General features: G+C 31.6%; 1 protein-coding gene across 5 annotated transcripts in view; it reads left to right on the top strand.

Annotated features, from left to right (window-relative positions):
• The window catches only part of LOC133331077 (B-cell receptor CD22), a 135,788-nt gene extending 118,688 nt beyond the window's left edge, over positions 1-17,100 (top strand). For 2 of the 5 annotated variants that reach the window (XM_061539485.1, XM_061539483.1), the window contains 2 exons: positions 2,947-3,041; positions 16,929-17,100. In XM_061539485.1, coding sequence (XP_061395469.1) covers positions 2,947-3,041; positions 16,929-17,078 — 245 coding nt within the window. In that variant the 3' untranslated portion in view covers positions 17,079-17,100. Of the gene's footprint in view, positions 1-2,943; positions 3,042-15,607; positions 15,677-16,928 lie in introns of those variants that run through there. The other 3 variants (XM_061539482.1, XM_061539487.1, XM_061539486.1) reach the window with 3 other exon arrangements.
• The last annotated feature ends 485 nt before the right edge of the window (positions 17,101-17,585 follow it).

Below are 17,585 nucleotides of genomic sequence, written 5' to 3'. Positions count from 1 at the left end.
CTTAAAAATCCACAAATTGAAGGCATGCTTCAAAAAATAATTTTTAATAAATCCATCTACGCCTTGAAGGTATGCTTCCAAAAATAATTTTAAATTATCCACCCTTGAAGGTATGCCTCAAAAAATGTTTAATTATCCTTGCCTTAGGGATATGGCTCAAAACACTAATTTTAAAAATCCACGCCTTATTTAGGACTTTGAAAAATATTTTTAAAAATCCCCGCCTAATATTGGACCTTGAAAAAATATTTTTTAAAAATCTACGCCTTTTATTTTTTGAAGGTGGGGACTTAAAAAAATCGATATCTATTGTTCAAGCTCTTATATAGTCCTATATTTTAAACAATTGATATCGATTTTTTAAGTCCCCACCTTCAAAATATTAAATATTCAAAATGTTAAAATAATTTCTTCTATGTCTTTTGAAGGTCTTCATGTCTTCAGAAGACATTGAAAAAATATTTTTAGAAAGTCCCCGCCTTCAAAAGACTCTGGTTTCAGCATCCCATAACTTCATTCCAATATTATAGAGTAATATTGTTAATCCAATATGATAAAATAATATTTTTATTTGAGCACCTGAAAATATGCATCACATTTTTTAACTTCTCATCAAATTAAATAGTCAATCCTTTAAACATACGGATATATTTTTATGTGTTTTATTTTAACCTGATTTACCTCTGAACATATCTGGATTTTTTGTTAATATTATGAGCCTAAAAATGTGCATCAAACATTTGCTATATTCTCATATAGCCTCCCGGCGAAAAATTGGAACTCTTAGTAATTGCAATATTTTAGATTAATATTCTTATACAGACGCCTAAAAATATGCATCACATTTTGAGAACTTCTCATCAATTGAAATAGTCAAACATTAAAAAAACGAACAAATGTTCATGAGTTTTTAAACCTGACGTTTTAAGTATTTTTTTTATAGCCTCCCAACGAAATAGCCAACATTTTGAATAGCCTAAAAATACATGTCATACCTTTCCATAAAGCCTCCCACAAGGAAAAACTCAGCTAGATGCGTTAGAAAAATGAATTCCTAACTCAATTGGAATAATGGAATGGAATAATAGCAATATTAATATTTACTAACTTTTCATTAGTGGAAATACACAAAAAAACACGATTATGATGTGTTTAAAAAAATGAATTACCTCTGAAGACATCTGGAATTTTAAGTAATTTTTATATTCCAATATAGGCTCCCAAAGAAAAAATCTCAGATAGATGTTTTTAAAAATGTAATTCCTAACTCAATTACACCATCAACTCAATTAAAACTCTTAATAATTGCAAAATTTTAGATTAATATTCGTATCCTCTTAACACATGTGGACTTCTTCAAAACATTTATAGATAACCGCCTAAGAATATGCATCATACTTTTTCAATATTCCTACCCAGTCTCCCAAGGAAACATTTCAGCAAGATGTATTCAAAAAATTAACTTCCAACTCAACTTGAACTCCGAAAATATTTTTTAATGATATTCCTAATTGACAGCCTAAAAATATGCATCACATAATTACAGAAAATAGTTCAAGTTTCCCAAGGAATACATTACAGCTAGATGTGTTCAAAAAATGAACTCCCAATTCAATTTGAACTCCGAAAATATTTTTTTATGATTTTCCAATTGACAGCCTAAAAATATGCATCACATATATTACGGAAAATATTTCTATAAAGTCACAAGTCATTTTTTGTTAATCACCTTCCCAATAAATGTGGTTCTTCTAATAGGGTTTTTATTTTTTTTTTTTTTTTTTTTTTATTTAAAAGTCTAAAACCATGCAACACACTTTTTATTTTGTATATCATCTGTGTATTCCTCAAAAAAATTTGTATTTTTTTCCTAAAAATTATTTTCACTAAAACCCCAAAAATATGCCACACTTTTTGTCAATTATATGTCATTAAATGTTATTTTCTTTAAAAATTTATTTAAACATTTTTCCAACAAAAAAGTTCGACTCCTTTGCCACCTTGTAACCTTCACAAGTTTTCATACCAGATTATTTTTTTTAATACTTAGAATAAAATAATTTTCTTTTTTCGTTTTTTTATTAATAAATAATTTAAATTTTTTCTTAAATGTGTAAGTAATTCTTAATGCTTCATCCTGTGAAGTACTTATCTGAACAAGAAACAAAAAGAAAAACTGAAATTCAAATTACATTACAAAAAGTTATAATTGAATATTTTTACAATGTTCAACAACGATAACAAGTAAGCAAAAAAAAAAATGTTTTCAAATCATTCATTCATTAACCCAAAATGTCAGCCCCCCTTTCCGTTCTAAATGTTTATAATTTTGGCAAATGAAATGCAAAAAAAGACAAATAAAAATTCCCAGCTTTGCAGTGTTGTATTTCCCATTTTTTCTGTAAACAAGTGTTTTGAAACGTGTTTTCTGTTTAAATTAATTAATTTAATTTTTTTACTGTGTGTGTTTTAAAACAAACTAAAGCATGTGTGTTACGTTAAAAAAAAGTATAACATTGTTTTTTTTTTATTTTTTCTTACTAAACTGAATTTTTTTAGGGAAATATCTTTAATTTTCATTATTATATATTTTTGTGTATAATTATTTAAGTTAGTTATTATATAAATAGGTTATTTTATTACTATATAATTTATTGCTATAATTTTAAATTTCGTTTTTCATTAATTAATTTAATTTTATTTTTTTTTCCTCCACAAATTCTAAAAATCCTTCTCCCTTAAAAACAAAAACAAAAAAATCGTTTTGTTTGTAATACCTAATTAATACAACTCTGTCATCTACTACTTCAATCAATCTCCTCAATACCAACCAATCATCATTTGCCCACTCCTCTATGGATCAACGTTGTAACAAAAAATAATAATGACACTGCTTTGTCAAAAATAAAAAAACAATCACTCAACAACCTGTTTGGCGTTTAGCAGTGCAAGAGAAGTCGTCTTCTATGGCGGATCCATTAACGGAACCTGGAGAGTATGAGAATTTGCCGTTCCATGGCCTACAAACGGCCCCTAATAAGGTACTTGTGTTTTTTATTTATTTATTTATTTATTTATTTTTTCCGTTTTTTTACACCAAACAATTTTTTGAAATTTTTATTAAATTAATTTGTATATTTTTTGTTAAATCTACAAACTACACACACTATTTACGTTCGTATTCTTGTGAAAGCTTTTACTGTCTACCTATCTATCTATCTTGCTCATATCATAAAAAGCATACATACACAACACATATACACCCACATTTCATGGTAATTTGCTACATCATCTTAGCATACATTTCAACTCTACCGATCTTAACCACCTCAGTGTTGCTGAGTTTTTGGACCTATCAATAGTCTATCTATCATTTCCATTACATCATGCATTCATTGAATCACTACGTAAATGTGGCTTAGTTGTCTTTCTTACATATTATCAATGTATTTTTGTGAATTTTTCTTTAAAAATATTTTATTTTTTCTTTTAATACAATTAGTTAGGTTGTTCGAACTTTTCTTAGGCGTTGCTGTGAACTCTACACCCACTATGAATTTTCATTTTTTTTTTCAATATCTCCAAGCAGTATTTGTTGTTGTATGTTATATGAAAAAACAATATAATTTTTTAAATACATATTCCAATGGTTATTTATATATACTGTTTAAGCAAATATTGTTGTCTATTTTGGGTTTTCTTTACTATTTCTTTTTATTTGCTTTGCAAAAAAATAAAAATATCTTTATGAGCTAATGTGGTTGTACATTTAGTATGTAATTATATTTTTTTCTATATTTTTCTTTGGTATTAAAATTTCTTTCTTAATTTAGTTTAATGGTTTCATTTTTATATTATTTTTAGTATGTCATTTTTAAATTTAGTTAGTATTTGTTAAGTACTTTTAAAATTTTTAATTTTAAGATTTTCTTCCATTTTCTGTGTAATCTTTATTAGATATTGTTTTTTTTATTAAAACCAAGACATTGACATTTTTAAAAGGATTTTTAGTGTAATATTAATACAATATAATAAAGAAATAATACAGGTTGTAAAAATATTATAAATAATAATGTAAACAAAATATTATAAATTAAAGAATATTTAAAACATTCCAAAATAATACCAACTACAATATAAAAATCCCAAAAGTATGCAACGAACATAACATATCTCCAACGTTATTTGGGAGCTCTATCAAAAAGTGGGCCTAAAACTCCCATAGAGGTCTTTCTGTATTAGATGACATTCCCGATATTCGTCATAGAGATTTCTCTGAAAGGTAATCGTCTATAGAAGGCTTCTGACTATTCTGCTACCTATAGAAAACATTTACAAAGGACCTTATAAACGTCCTGAAGATTTTAATACATTTCGAATGTATAAAAGTGCAATTAAAACAGTTTTATAAAAATTTTTTTTTTTTTTTTTTTTTTTTTTTGAAGTCATTCGTGGACCTTTGAGTGGATTTTATAAGGCGATCGTCTTTAGAAGGCCTCTAAATACTCTCTTATCCATAAAACTTCTATGGATCTGTTTAAAAAAAGAACTCTCTCCCAACCAATTTAAACCACTCGAAGGTTTTCTCTTTAAGTCTTTAGAAGGCTTCTGAAAAAACTCCTATCGGTTGAAGACAGATTTTCAGAAGTTTTGCTCATATATAAGTCCCTTAAAAATTATTCTATACTGTAATCATTCTCTCAATAACTCTGAAACCTCCTTAGCTTATATAAAAAATAGATCAAAATTTATAATTTGTAGTACAAGAATACTTTTATGTAGAGATCGATTAAATGGCACATGGAAGACCTTTGAAAGGACATTCTTAAAGATTAGAAGATTTACATTTCCAGTTTTAAACATATAGAAATCCACTGACATTATTTTATAAAATTTCGTATTTTCTGAAGATTCTAAAAAGTCTTCAGAGAGGCTGTTCTTGGAGGTACTCTGAAGATTTTTTCTATATATCCAAACTCGCAAAGGGAGGTTTTGAAAAGGTGAGCAACACCATTTCTTGGATCTGTATTTAAAACCTGTTTGTAAGAAGGTTTTCGAGCGCGCCATTCAAGCAAACCATTTAAAAACTGATATTTTTCTATCGAAAACAATTTCAGGCCACCAAAACTGATAGTTTTTATAGAAAAAGTTATCAAGCCACCAGCACTGATATTTTTCTCTAGAAAAAATTGTCAGGACCCAGGGATGATATATGTTCTATGAAAAAATTCTCATGACCTGAGGACTAATATTTTTCTTAAGACTAATTTCTTTCTTTTCCAGGACTGATATTTTTTCCTAAAGAAAAAATTCTCAGGACCCTATGATTGGTATTTTTTCTAAAGGAAACAAATTATGGACACCAGGATTGATATTTTCTCTATAGAAAAAAATCTCAGGGCCCCAGAGCTGACATATGTTCTATAAAAAATTTCTTTAGAAACAATTCTTAGGCCCCCAGGACTTATATGTGTTCTTAAAAACTCTCATGACCCAAAGACTAATATTTTTCTTCAAAACCCATGGCTTGATAATATTTTCTATAGTAAAATTCTCTAGATCACAGGATTGATATTTTCTCTATAGAAAAAACTCTCACGAACCCAACCTCATCTTCGACAAATATTCTCTTCTCTTGGCTTCCATACATGTCATCATCCATACAATATCATCCCACTGTGATAATTACTGTTACACATAGATGTGAAATGTTTGTCTATTTCTTATGGAATTTCGAACAAAGTTCATGCATTTCAAGGACCCAACCCCAGTAATAACGTTTTTGGAACGTTCAGGACAGAAGCATTGTCCTTTCAGTGATAATTACTGTTAAAGGTATTTCCTACACATAGATGTGAATTTTTTGTGGTATCATAAACTATTATAATATATCGATTCAGCTCTTATTACAAAGATCTAAGCCAACCGGAACTATCTAGGGTGATTATATCAGAAAGAAACTTAGGGCTGATAAAAATTGCGAAACTGAAAATCGTACTTTCTTTAAAAAATATGATTTGAAAAAATTCTATATTGGACCTCCTTGGAAATTTGCTTTAGGTAACTTATTTATTTTTTCTATAAATGCAAAAATTATTACTTTAAATATGTTTTTTTGTAATTTATACAGTTTTAATGTAGGTATGATATTTATAAAACAATAATTTACTTAGTTTATTTCTTTTAATTATTTTTTTTCCCAAAAAGATGTCAATGTCTAAACACCAATCGAATTAAAACCTAACTACATTAAGTGTTTTTTCAATACATTTGAATTTACAAAACTCTCAATGTTACAATTTCACAACTACTACCCTTTTTTATACACCTTACACTTTTTATATAATTTATTATAAAATAAAATCCTCCCTATCCCATAAACACAACCTTTTAAGCAAAAAACCTTAAAACAAAAATGAAATTAACCCAAATTTATATAAATTATTCTTCTTCTAATTTTTTTATATGTCTCTCTCTCTCGTTTTTTGCGTGTAACCCAAAACGAAAAATGCTGTACTAAAAAAACAAAACTAATGCCTGAATTGCTTGTGCTAAACTACCATCCATTAAATGTGCAAAATAAAAAATGGAACTCCGGATAAAAATTGCAAAAAAAAAATCCAACCTTGAATTCCCCCTCTGTTACAAATTGAAAAAAAAAACATGCACCATTTAACCATGCTTGCACTTTGCCAACCAAAAATAAATGTGCAACATTAAACCATAACTGAACTAAAAAAATAACAACAACCACTACGATATAAAATAAATAGTTTACTACTCCTACGACTCCTACAAATTTTAATAACAACACAAATGTGGTGCGCAGTGTACCACGACCCAAGAGACTCAATGGAAATATCAGCCAAACAGCCAACAACTACTACGATGAACAAGAAACCGATTCTCCGCACACACAGCACCAGCAACAACAACAGTATTATCAACAGCAGCAGCAACAACATCAATACAGTACCATGCCATATAATCGCCAACTAAATTCGGCCCAGCAGAACAACAACACGAACTCCCGCAATGATGGACTCGGTTTCATTGTCCACAATAATACACTGACAGCCAACACTTTGCAACATAATCAGAATGGTGGTCCATCCGGCAGTCCAAATCCCCATCAAATGGCATATAATCTCAATAATTGCTTCCCCAAAAGTTACACCGAATACTATCAAAGTCAACAGCAACAACAGCAGCAGCCGCATCATCCATTCCCACAAAAATACGGCAGTAGTCCCTCGGCATCGTTGGGCGCCAACAATCCCAGCCAGCTTAATGCCATCGAACATGATTTCAACACGTATGCCGTTGTGGAGCGCCCCCACAACACACCCGCCTCTTCGGTGTCCTCATCGTCGGCGGGTGTGGGCCGCACCACAAATCCATTCTTGGCAGTGAGCAATTTCAAGAAATTTGATACCTCCGGTGATGAGGAACAGAACAATGGCGGGGCGAATGGCAGTGGCAGCTATCAGACCACCTCCATGAAGCGTCAAGGCAAACGCAAAACTTTTGTGGATAAATTGGAGGATAAGCGTTTCTACTCCTTGAAATTTGCCGGAAACAAACACAAACAGGCGGCAAACAAAAATGCCCCCTTGCATTTGAATGCAGCCCTTATCGGTGAGGCGAATGGGGTGAGCGCTGGCCGAGTCCATGAGGATGTCTTTACCGGGAGTGGAAGTGGTCGGGCCACCGATGCGGGTATGTTGGCCTCATTGCTTAGCGGTTCGGTGGGCAACAAATGCAAACGTCATCATTCTTTTGCTGGTGGTAGCCTTGGCGATATTGAATCCAAGGGCCCTGGCCTACGAAATGGCCTGCATTTCTATGATCCTCCGGCCTATGAAAATGTCAATGATGCTGTCCAGGTGCATGCCTCTGCCGCCATGAGTGACATGGAGCTGCCAGATCCCATGTCCTCGGCTGGTACCGCAACTGTTCTCCTGCACCCTTTGCCAGCCTATTCCACCCACAATGGTAACCCGAGTGGTGGTGGTGGCGCTGGAGGATCACAGGGTCCAAAGAAAAAACATCACCAACGCCAGCACCAGCCCAAGGAAGATCTCAATCTAATCGAACCGGAACGTCTAAGCATTTATCGCAGTGATTCGGGCATATCGAATTCTTCGTATGAATGTGTGACGCCCATACCCAATGGTGGCACCCAGCGTGGTCAATCGCCGGCAAATAAGACACCACGTACGCCCAAAACTCCCAAGACACCCAAGGGCCACAAAAATTCCACTCTCGCCCATTCAGCGGTGACAGCAAGTTTCAATAGCTCACACAAGAAACCGGCACCACGGATACCATCCACTCCGCTCTACATGAATGTAAATGAGCAAGCCAATCAGGGCATAAACAATTTGGAAAGGCCATCCTCCCCAAATTCCACAATGGCCACGTCGGCATATGAATCGGCCTCATCATCACAAAATGATACGACGTGTAATGATCCCACATCAATGTCATCGACCACATCGTTGTATAATGGAGGCGCCAACAAAATATTAGGGACAGGTATGCGCTGCAATCGCCATCCCCCGGCTCCGGAATTAACAACACCCGAAGAATATGAACAATATCAGCTGGGCCATCATAGCCATGCCCATTCGGCATCTTCGTTGTCGGTGGCAAGTAGCATAAGTGCCAGTGGAGGCGTAGGCAGTAATGGTGTGGGGAGAACCACGAAATGTAAGAAACAGTCTAGAGCGCTGGGCGCCGGAGGAGCTAATATTAATCTAATGGAGGTAAGTGTGGCGTAAGCTTTTACTAATGCTTTCAGCGCCAAAAGTTGGATTTCAATTTCCAAAAAACAATTTTCAAAAATTTCAAAATGCAATTTTTATAAATTGTTTAACACAATTTTTAGATTATTTAATTTTTTTAATTTTCCAACACTTTGTGAATTTTTTACAAGTTTCCGGATTTATTATATAAAATTAATTTTGTGTATTTGAAAAAAATATTATTTTTAAATCATAGAATATTCTAAATAATCTACACAATTCAAAAAGTCTCCAAAATATCTCAATATTTTTTATATGAACAAAATTCAATTTTTTATCAATTTTTATTTTTTATTTAATTTTATTATTATTATTGTTTCTAATATATTTTTGTTATTTCCAATTTTTATTTTCATGTTTTGTTCTGCATGTTTTGCTTTGAAAATAAAAACAAACAAACAACCACACAACACTTGCACACAATTTTTTTGATTTACCTTGGCCTTAACAGACTAACCAAACGCTAAACAAACGCCTACCGCTTGCTCATAATCCCTTTTTAGCAACAAATCCTGCCGCCTCCACCACCGCCACCTGCACTAAGAAATTTCGAAGACAGACTATCTGCGACCCCTACGCACATATCAAAGACATCAACGCCACACATCAATGGCGACAATTGCAGCAGTATCTTAATGCCAACAATGGCAACAACAACGGCAACGCCAGGCAAGACCACAATTATTGCCCCAAATCCCCGAACGCGTTCAAGGCAGCATCAGCAGCAACAACACCAGCCACAGCAGCAGACAAATCATCAACATGTGTCGCTATTAAATCACACCAACAACATGGTCAGCCTGAGCAACAACAGTCTGAGCAAATTGGCCTACAACAATTCGGCAAAGCTACCCTCCTCCCTAATGTCCACAAACAGTATTATGAACGGCCATGCGAACAGCAGCAATTCGGCAGTGACGGCGACAACAACAACCACACACGCCATCAACAACAAATGCTAATGTTTTACGACAAAAATATTGACAGGCCAGGAGCAGGAGAAGGAGGAGGAAGCAGCAGTGCTGCCATCGACAACGACAACCAACAACGACCACAAAACCATAACACCGAAACAGTTGCCAACCAAAATGATGCCGATGATGATGCTGTCGTTGTCGTTGCCGATCAGGTGGGTGGTGGTATCGATGGTTTAGTTAAGGCAAAGGCTGTTACAGTTATTGGTCCACCATATCGTAGTCAATCGTTTAACTTGCCACCACCAACATCCGCATCCACACGACACAAGAGCTTAAATTGTGATGTTGCTGACATTGATGAGAACCAGCAGAAGAAGAATAAGCCGCAGATGAATAGAAATATAGGGCCACTTCAATACCAAACACAACAACGACAACATGAACATGATACAACCAAATCTTGTGTACAAGAACTGTCAAATAGACCAAAATTAGCCATGACAATTGCAGCACCTAATCAAAGTCATTACAATCCGACAATGGCGGGCTGTGTGGTGGGTCGTCCCTTAAAATTGCCCCTACGCAAATATCATAGCTTTCATTTTCAGCCAACACAAATGGTGGCCGGCCAGCAACAATTGTGTAAATTACAAAAATTAAGGGCCAAACAGCAACAACAACACCAACAAGGAGTTTATAATTTGCCTCAAAATGTGGCTGGGGAAGGGTTATATTCCACACCACCCCAACATTCTCAGCCACACCAAGAGTTATATTCTCAAAAAGGTCCTTTGGTATTTCGACCTTTTGAGCTAAACAAAGAGGTAACCTTCAAGCCCATTCATGCCTCCGATGAGAGTGAGGATTCTTTAGATTTACACAGGGAAAACAAGGGTGGTTCATTGGGCACCGCCCAGGGTGAATTGTATTTAGATTCTGGAGATTTTACAAATTTTACCAAACTTTCAGTGGCCCCTGAAAATCGGGAGCATGGAAATCTGGAAACTCCACCTGAGTTACCTAAAACCCTACCTCCCATGGAAGATCTTAAGACTCCTAAATCTGATCTTAATGGGAACCCTGCCTTAGAGAAATCTCCAAATTCGGCCTTTGTCAAGCCCTCTCCGAATCGTAATCTTGAAAATCTCGGAGTCTCTTATGTCTCAACAGTTTGTGAAAAATCTCCCAAACCCTTGAAAGCTGAAGGAGAACTGAAAAAATCTTTCCTAAATTTGGATTTAAATAAAAATCCACCCCAATTGGAATCTCCACAACAGCTCAAGGCCATACAACAAAAAGCCAAAGAATCGTCTCAGGCCAAACTCCAAGAGCTGGCGAAAATTTATCGCCTCTCCAGTTCGGAAAATTCTGAAGATGATTGCCTTAGTAAAACCAAAACCGAAAAGGTTCAAAGGAAATTATTCTCCTCCACCTCCAACGATGCCCAATCGAGCAAAGATAAAATTCTAAATCCCGCTGCCTCATTGGAGGCCTTAGAAATGCTAACAAAGTCTCAACCTCAAATGTGGACATCAAATCAGGCTGGTAGTCGTCAAAATCTACATCAATTAGAGTTATTCCACACCCTGCAAAAGGTTAAGGGTCTTAGTAAATCGGAAACAAAGTCGGGGCAGAAAAATTCCGATGATGATGAAGATTTAGGTTATTCCTATTGTGAAGATGATATCGAGGAAGAGGAGGAACAAAAAGAGAATTTGCCAGGGAATCAATCAGAGAACACCACTTCTCCTAATGTTACCGTAATAATGGCGAAGAAGGGTCAGGGTCAGGAGAGTCAGGTGAAGTTTAAGTTGACCCAAACTCATTCAGAGGTTAAAATCTAAGGAGAGGAGAGGTCTACCGGTTTTTTATAGAAAAAAGTACTCAACAGTGGTATGTATGATTTTTTTCCTATAGAAAAAGAAGGACTCAACAGAGGTCTGTCGGATTGTTTCCTATAGAAAAAGAAGGACTCAACAGAGGTCTATTGAATTTTTTTCTATAGAAATAGCAACTCAGGAGAGGTCTGTCGAATTTTTTTTTTTTTTTTTTTTGGTAAGAAAATGCGACATAAAAGAGGTCTGTTGAATTTTTTCCTATAGAAAAAAACGACTCAACAGAATTATGTTGAATTTTTTTCTATAGAAAAAAGCGACTCAACAGAGGTCTGTTGAATTTTTTTTCTATAGAAAAAAGCGACTCAACAGAGGTCTGTTGAATTTTTTCTATAGAAAAAAGCGACTCAACAGAGGTCTGTTGAATTTTTCCAATAGAAAAAAGCGACTCAACAGGGGTCTGTTGAATTTTTTTCTATAGAAAATAATCAATTCGCAGTTGTCTGTGGAAGTTTTTTTTATAAAAAAAATCACTTCACAGTTGTTCAGTTACTGAGGATATTTTTCTATAGAAAAAAATCAATCCACATTGGTCTGTGGAATTTTTTTCTATAAAAAAAATCAATCCACATAATATAATTTTTTCAATCCTGTGGATTCCACAGTTGCCTGGCTTTTTTCTCATTCTGAATAATTTTTTAATAGCCAGCACCCCCATAACAATTTTTGTGCTCCAAGCTCTCTCATGGCATTTAAACATAGGTTAAAAAATTATTCTCGGGACCCCCACTTGCTCAATGTGTGTCATGGCTAACAGGTCTTGCAAAATCAATCCAAAAATAAAAATATACAAAGACAAAAACATACCTTGTAAATACAAAATAGAACTAATATATAATTAACAAAAAAATAAATATTCTCCCTCCTTCCCCTCACTCATCACCCATCCAAATGCAAAACCACAAACTCAGCAACTAAAAAAACAAGTTAAAAATTTGGCTTGCAAAAAAATAACAAAAACCAAAAATAAAATTTTATTAAAACAAAATACATTAACATATTAATTAATAATAGTATTATAGATTATATTTTGTTTATACACTCAAAGAAAGAATCATTACCATGATGAGATAAAGAACAAATGACTGTAAGTTTTGTTAGCAACTAAAATGATATTAAACACATAAGAATTACTACCAAATCCCTAAAAAAAACAAAACAAAATATAATTAGACTAAATAAAAAAGTTATATTTAATTTAAATTTGTAAGACAAAAAACTAGTTTTTAAGCCTAGGAAGTAGTTTAACAAAAATAAAATAAACCAAAAACTTTAAAAAAATTGCAAGTAAAACCAAAACACAGGAAACACTTAGAAAAAAGAAACAGAAGAATAAATCCCAAAAATCAATTTTCATAAACAAAAAAGTCTATGTGTATGTTATAAACATTTATTTATTATTTACGTATGTGCGTATTGTATTATAAACAAAAAAATTAGGTATATATAAAAATCCCGTATGTGTATGTGTATATTTTTTGTTTTTACCCTCCCAAACCAAAAAACAAATTATCCCTAAACATTAATTTTAAGAAATAGTTTTAAGTTTTTGAATGCAAAACAAACAAACAAACCCTCTCCCAAAAACAAAGAAACAAACAAACCAACAAATTGAAGACAATGAATATTTATTTAATGAAAATATACGACTAATTAAGTTTATATATAGTTCGTTATAATATTTATTAGGTATTTATGTATTTATTATTTTTTAAAAGTATATTAAACTAAATTATTTATTTATTAATTTATTGCAATTATTTATTTTAGTTGTAATCCATAAAAACAATGCTTTTAATAGCAGGCAATAAATAACGAAAAACCAGCAAAAAAAAATATTAACCAATAAAAATTTGAAATAATAACAAAAAATAATATGAAAACCCAATACAACACATTTGCTTAATTTTGTATCTAAATCGGAAACAATTCCACTTTTGATTTTGACAGCAATGGAATTTCTTTCAGTCACCAAACAGGTAAATTTGTTGTGGTATATAAAAAAATGTTTATATATATATATATATATTTTTTTTTTAATTTTGTTAAAGTACTCAACTTCAAAATACGTTTATACAATAGTCGGAAGATAGAGTATTCATAAGACCTTCCTGGGATTAAAATACGAACAACACATTTTAATCTAGTTTTTTTTTAAATTTCTCAAGCATTTCCTATCAAAATACCTTGATTAGAAACACGGGAGTAGTAGCAGACGGTTGGATATTTATCAATCCACTTGTCTGAAACGGATTTGATCCAAAGAAACATGGGGCCGAAAACCAATATTTCAATAAGGCACATTTTACCGTCGCACAGTGTATATAACCTCATAGTCGTAAGCCCTAGGGTTTAAAAATTCACCGACTTTCAGGTCGGAATTTTTTCATCCCAGCATTTTGACAAACCGCCAGGACGCCATTTTTTCTATAGGAAATAATTTACAGAGCTTCAAGTCGACATTTTTTTCAAATAGAAAAAAATTCGCAAAACCTCAGTTCGTCATTTTTTCTGTAGAGAAAAAATTACAGGCCCTAAAGTCGGTTTTTTTCCTATAGAAAAAAATTCACAAAAACATGAAGAGACACTCAGATCGACATCTTTCTCTATAGAAAAAAATCACAGGCCTTCTATAAGATATTATAACGGACAGAAATGTGTAAATCAAGTTAAAATCGTTTAAAAGTGAATTCCAAAAATAGTTGATTTTTTATATTATTTTATTTTATTTATTTTTGTTGGTTATTCAACTGAAGTTCATAGAAAGTTCCTTCTCTTATTCTCCTCACTCAATTAAATGAGAGCCAATATCCCCATTGTAGCGTGAAATAACGTTTGTAGCTTAAGTCTATTACTTTTCATACCCATTAAGGCAAGGAGAGTAAGCATGATTTATTTCAAGTGAAGAGAAATTAAGAGATAACTTGTATTAGTCTCCTCTTTCCACCTAAATGAGAGGCCCACACTCCATTGTGTTATGAAAATACGTTTGTTGCTTAAGTCTTTCACATTGCATTCCGTTTATTTTGATCACAACACAAAAGAGAGAGAAAGGGAGACAGAGACTTTATTTGTGTACATTATAAGAGAGACTCACTGGTTGTTGTAACGTTTGTGTCTTAAGTCTTTTGATGAATATCGGTTAATCATAACACAGAAAAGATGTTATTCTTCGACTTTTAACAACTTTTAAAGAAATTTAAGCATAATTAAATATAAATAAACCCAAGTAATAAAATCAATAATTTTAAGTGGGGTTTTCCGATGGTCCATTCATTAAATTTAAATAGGAAGGTTTAGGTGATTTCGTTGTTGTAAATTGGGTGAAAATTCAGCATTTTAATAATCTTACAGTTCCATAAGGACTGTTTTGGAGTTTTGAAGCATTTCTGTTGACATCAAATGCATTATTTTCATTTGTCATTCTTGCTTATTGTAGTTCATGCATACAACTACCAAGCCAATGTATACAAAGAAATACAATAATTTACAAACAAAAATTAATTGTTGATGTTTCGATTTCATTTTTCAAAATTTATTTAAAAAAAAATCTTTTCAACCAAAAGGCTGGCAACAACAATGAACCTAACAAGATAACGTCAGCACAACATGGGTGAGTTGAGTTTTTGTTGGCAGTAAATATTATAAATAAAAACGGGTTATTAAATGGAGGTTAGTTAAAAATATATCCAAAATATTAAATAGTTAAAGTTCATACCAACTGAAAATAATGCATAATAGGCAAATGGATTTCACATATTTTTCCAAGCAATCATTATATTTGTATCTAAAATACACATTTATTTTTCTCTAGCGCCAAATGTATTTAACAAAATATTACAACACTGAAAATATTACAACATTGAAAGCTTTTTGCTTTTTATATATATCATCAATATTAAGGGTTTATATATTTTTTTATAATTTATTTTTCTTCCTATTTATAAACCATATTTTTTTATTCATTTAAATTCTTAATTTTCCTTAGCAAGATTTTGTGGATCCGTACAAAGGCAGTAATACCTATATATTTTAATTCCTACTATTTTTGATGAACGAAACAAAAAGAAAATAAATACAAAACCATGTTACAAATCATTTTCAAAACAAACATATCTAAACGAATTGCGATTTTTTCAATACTCCAATTTTTAAAACGACAACGAAGGTAACTAAGTTTTTGTTAATTGAAATATATTTTTACACAGCAATGTTTTAGTTTTAAAGAAAATGGCACCGATATGTATTTTTGCAACGAATCAAAGTTAATAATTTATAAATGAAAAAAAAACAAACTGTCGGATTTTTGTAAAAGTGTGTTATTAAAATTTGAAAATTAATGTTTCTCAAAATTTTATATTGTAACTTATTGTTTTATTTCATTGGCAAGTCGAATACCCGTTCATTAAATGGCATTTCATTATTCATATATATTTCACATTTCTTCCTCTGTTTTGAATGGATTGTACAGAGCTTACTTTTATATATTTTGTTTTTGTCCTGTATAATAAATTTAAAAATAAATTATTTGTTGTGTTTGTAATAATGTTGTTGTTTTTGTTCTTTTGTTAACGTCCATTGTGCAAACAAAAATTTTTGTTTAACACCGCACGACAGTTTTATGAATTATTAACTTTGTGTATGAATTAGGGGAAAATTTAATGCAATAAAATATATAAAAACAAATAATAACGGCTTTCTAATATCAAAGGACTAATGCTTCGATTTTTAGTTATTTAAAAAAAATTTAATTAATTAATTTAATAATAAAGAGTAAGTATATGAGTTACCTTGTTTCTACTAACAAATTAATAAGTTAATAAAATTTTGATGGAAAACAATGTCTTCGTGGAAATGGTTCTAAAAAAGTTTAAGCTCTAAAATCCATATGAAATTCTTGATCAATAACCGATGGAGATTCAAGTACCTATAGTTGGATATTTTTCTCGGTATAGGGCTAGAATTCTGAAAACTATTCCAGTTCATTTAAAATTATATGGTAAGCGTCCTAATAGCTTGACGAATTACATTTTGAAATCTTAGAATTTTCTAAGAAATACAAATCTGCAATGGATCCATACCATTTATCATTTTTTAAACGTGTTTTCAAGCCAATAATAGAGTGGCATAAAATATCACATTGTTCTTTTTCCACAAACATTGTTTTCTATGAATTATTTCAAATTTGGTTTTCCAAATGCCTGCTCCATCTCAGTTTTTAATACCAATATTTTTCTATTGATTTCTTATTCCGTTTTTTATTTATGTCTTTCTTCTTCTTTTTATTCCTTCCCTTCCCACTTGTGTAGCCCCTCAACACGCAAATCTTCGATGACGAATTCATTTATGCCGATTTAGAAAGTCAACACTATGGTCCGATTAATTACAAAAAGGCTTCCACCGTTTATGCTCAAGTTTCGAAAAATAAAGATGGAGCCCTAGTTGAGGCCAAAAAATAGACGAATGAACGAATTTAGCCACTAAAATTTAATAAGAAACAACAACAACAAAATAATAATTGCATTTTAAGAGTTTTTTTTTAATGTATGTAGTATATAATTTTGAAAATTTTTAATAATAATAATATTTATGTTATAATTTCTTGTCTATTTTTTTGTAAATGTTAAAAAATAATTATAAATTTAATTTGTTATAATTTCTTATTGTATAAAAATGAAATTTCAATAAAACTTGAGAAAAACTTATTTGAATTTATTTTTATATAAAAATTAAACATGAATATGTTTCATTGTATATTTTTTAATAATAAAATATATGTTTGGAATCCATAAAAAATATATATTTATATTGTTATAATTTCTTATTGTATAAAAAAAATGCCAATAAAATTTGAAGAACAAAATTATTTTGGATTTATTTTTTTAAGAAACTGTTTATTACTAAATAGTGATAAATATTTTTATCACTTCCTCAAATTTATTTCCAATTTCGTAATTATTTTTTAT

This window comes from Musca vetustissima, unplaced genomic scaffold (genome assembly GCF_032173495.1).
Source record: "Musca vetustissima isolate MV318-11 ecotype Yass unplaced genomic scaffold, APGP_CSIRO_Mvet_v1 utg566, whole genome shotgun sequence".
Taxonomy (NCBI): Eukaryota; Metazoa; Arthropoda; class Insecta; order Diptera; family Muscidae; genus Musca; species Musca vetustissima.
This window is presented reverse-complemented; position numbering and strand designations above follow the sequence as displayed.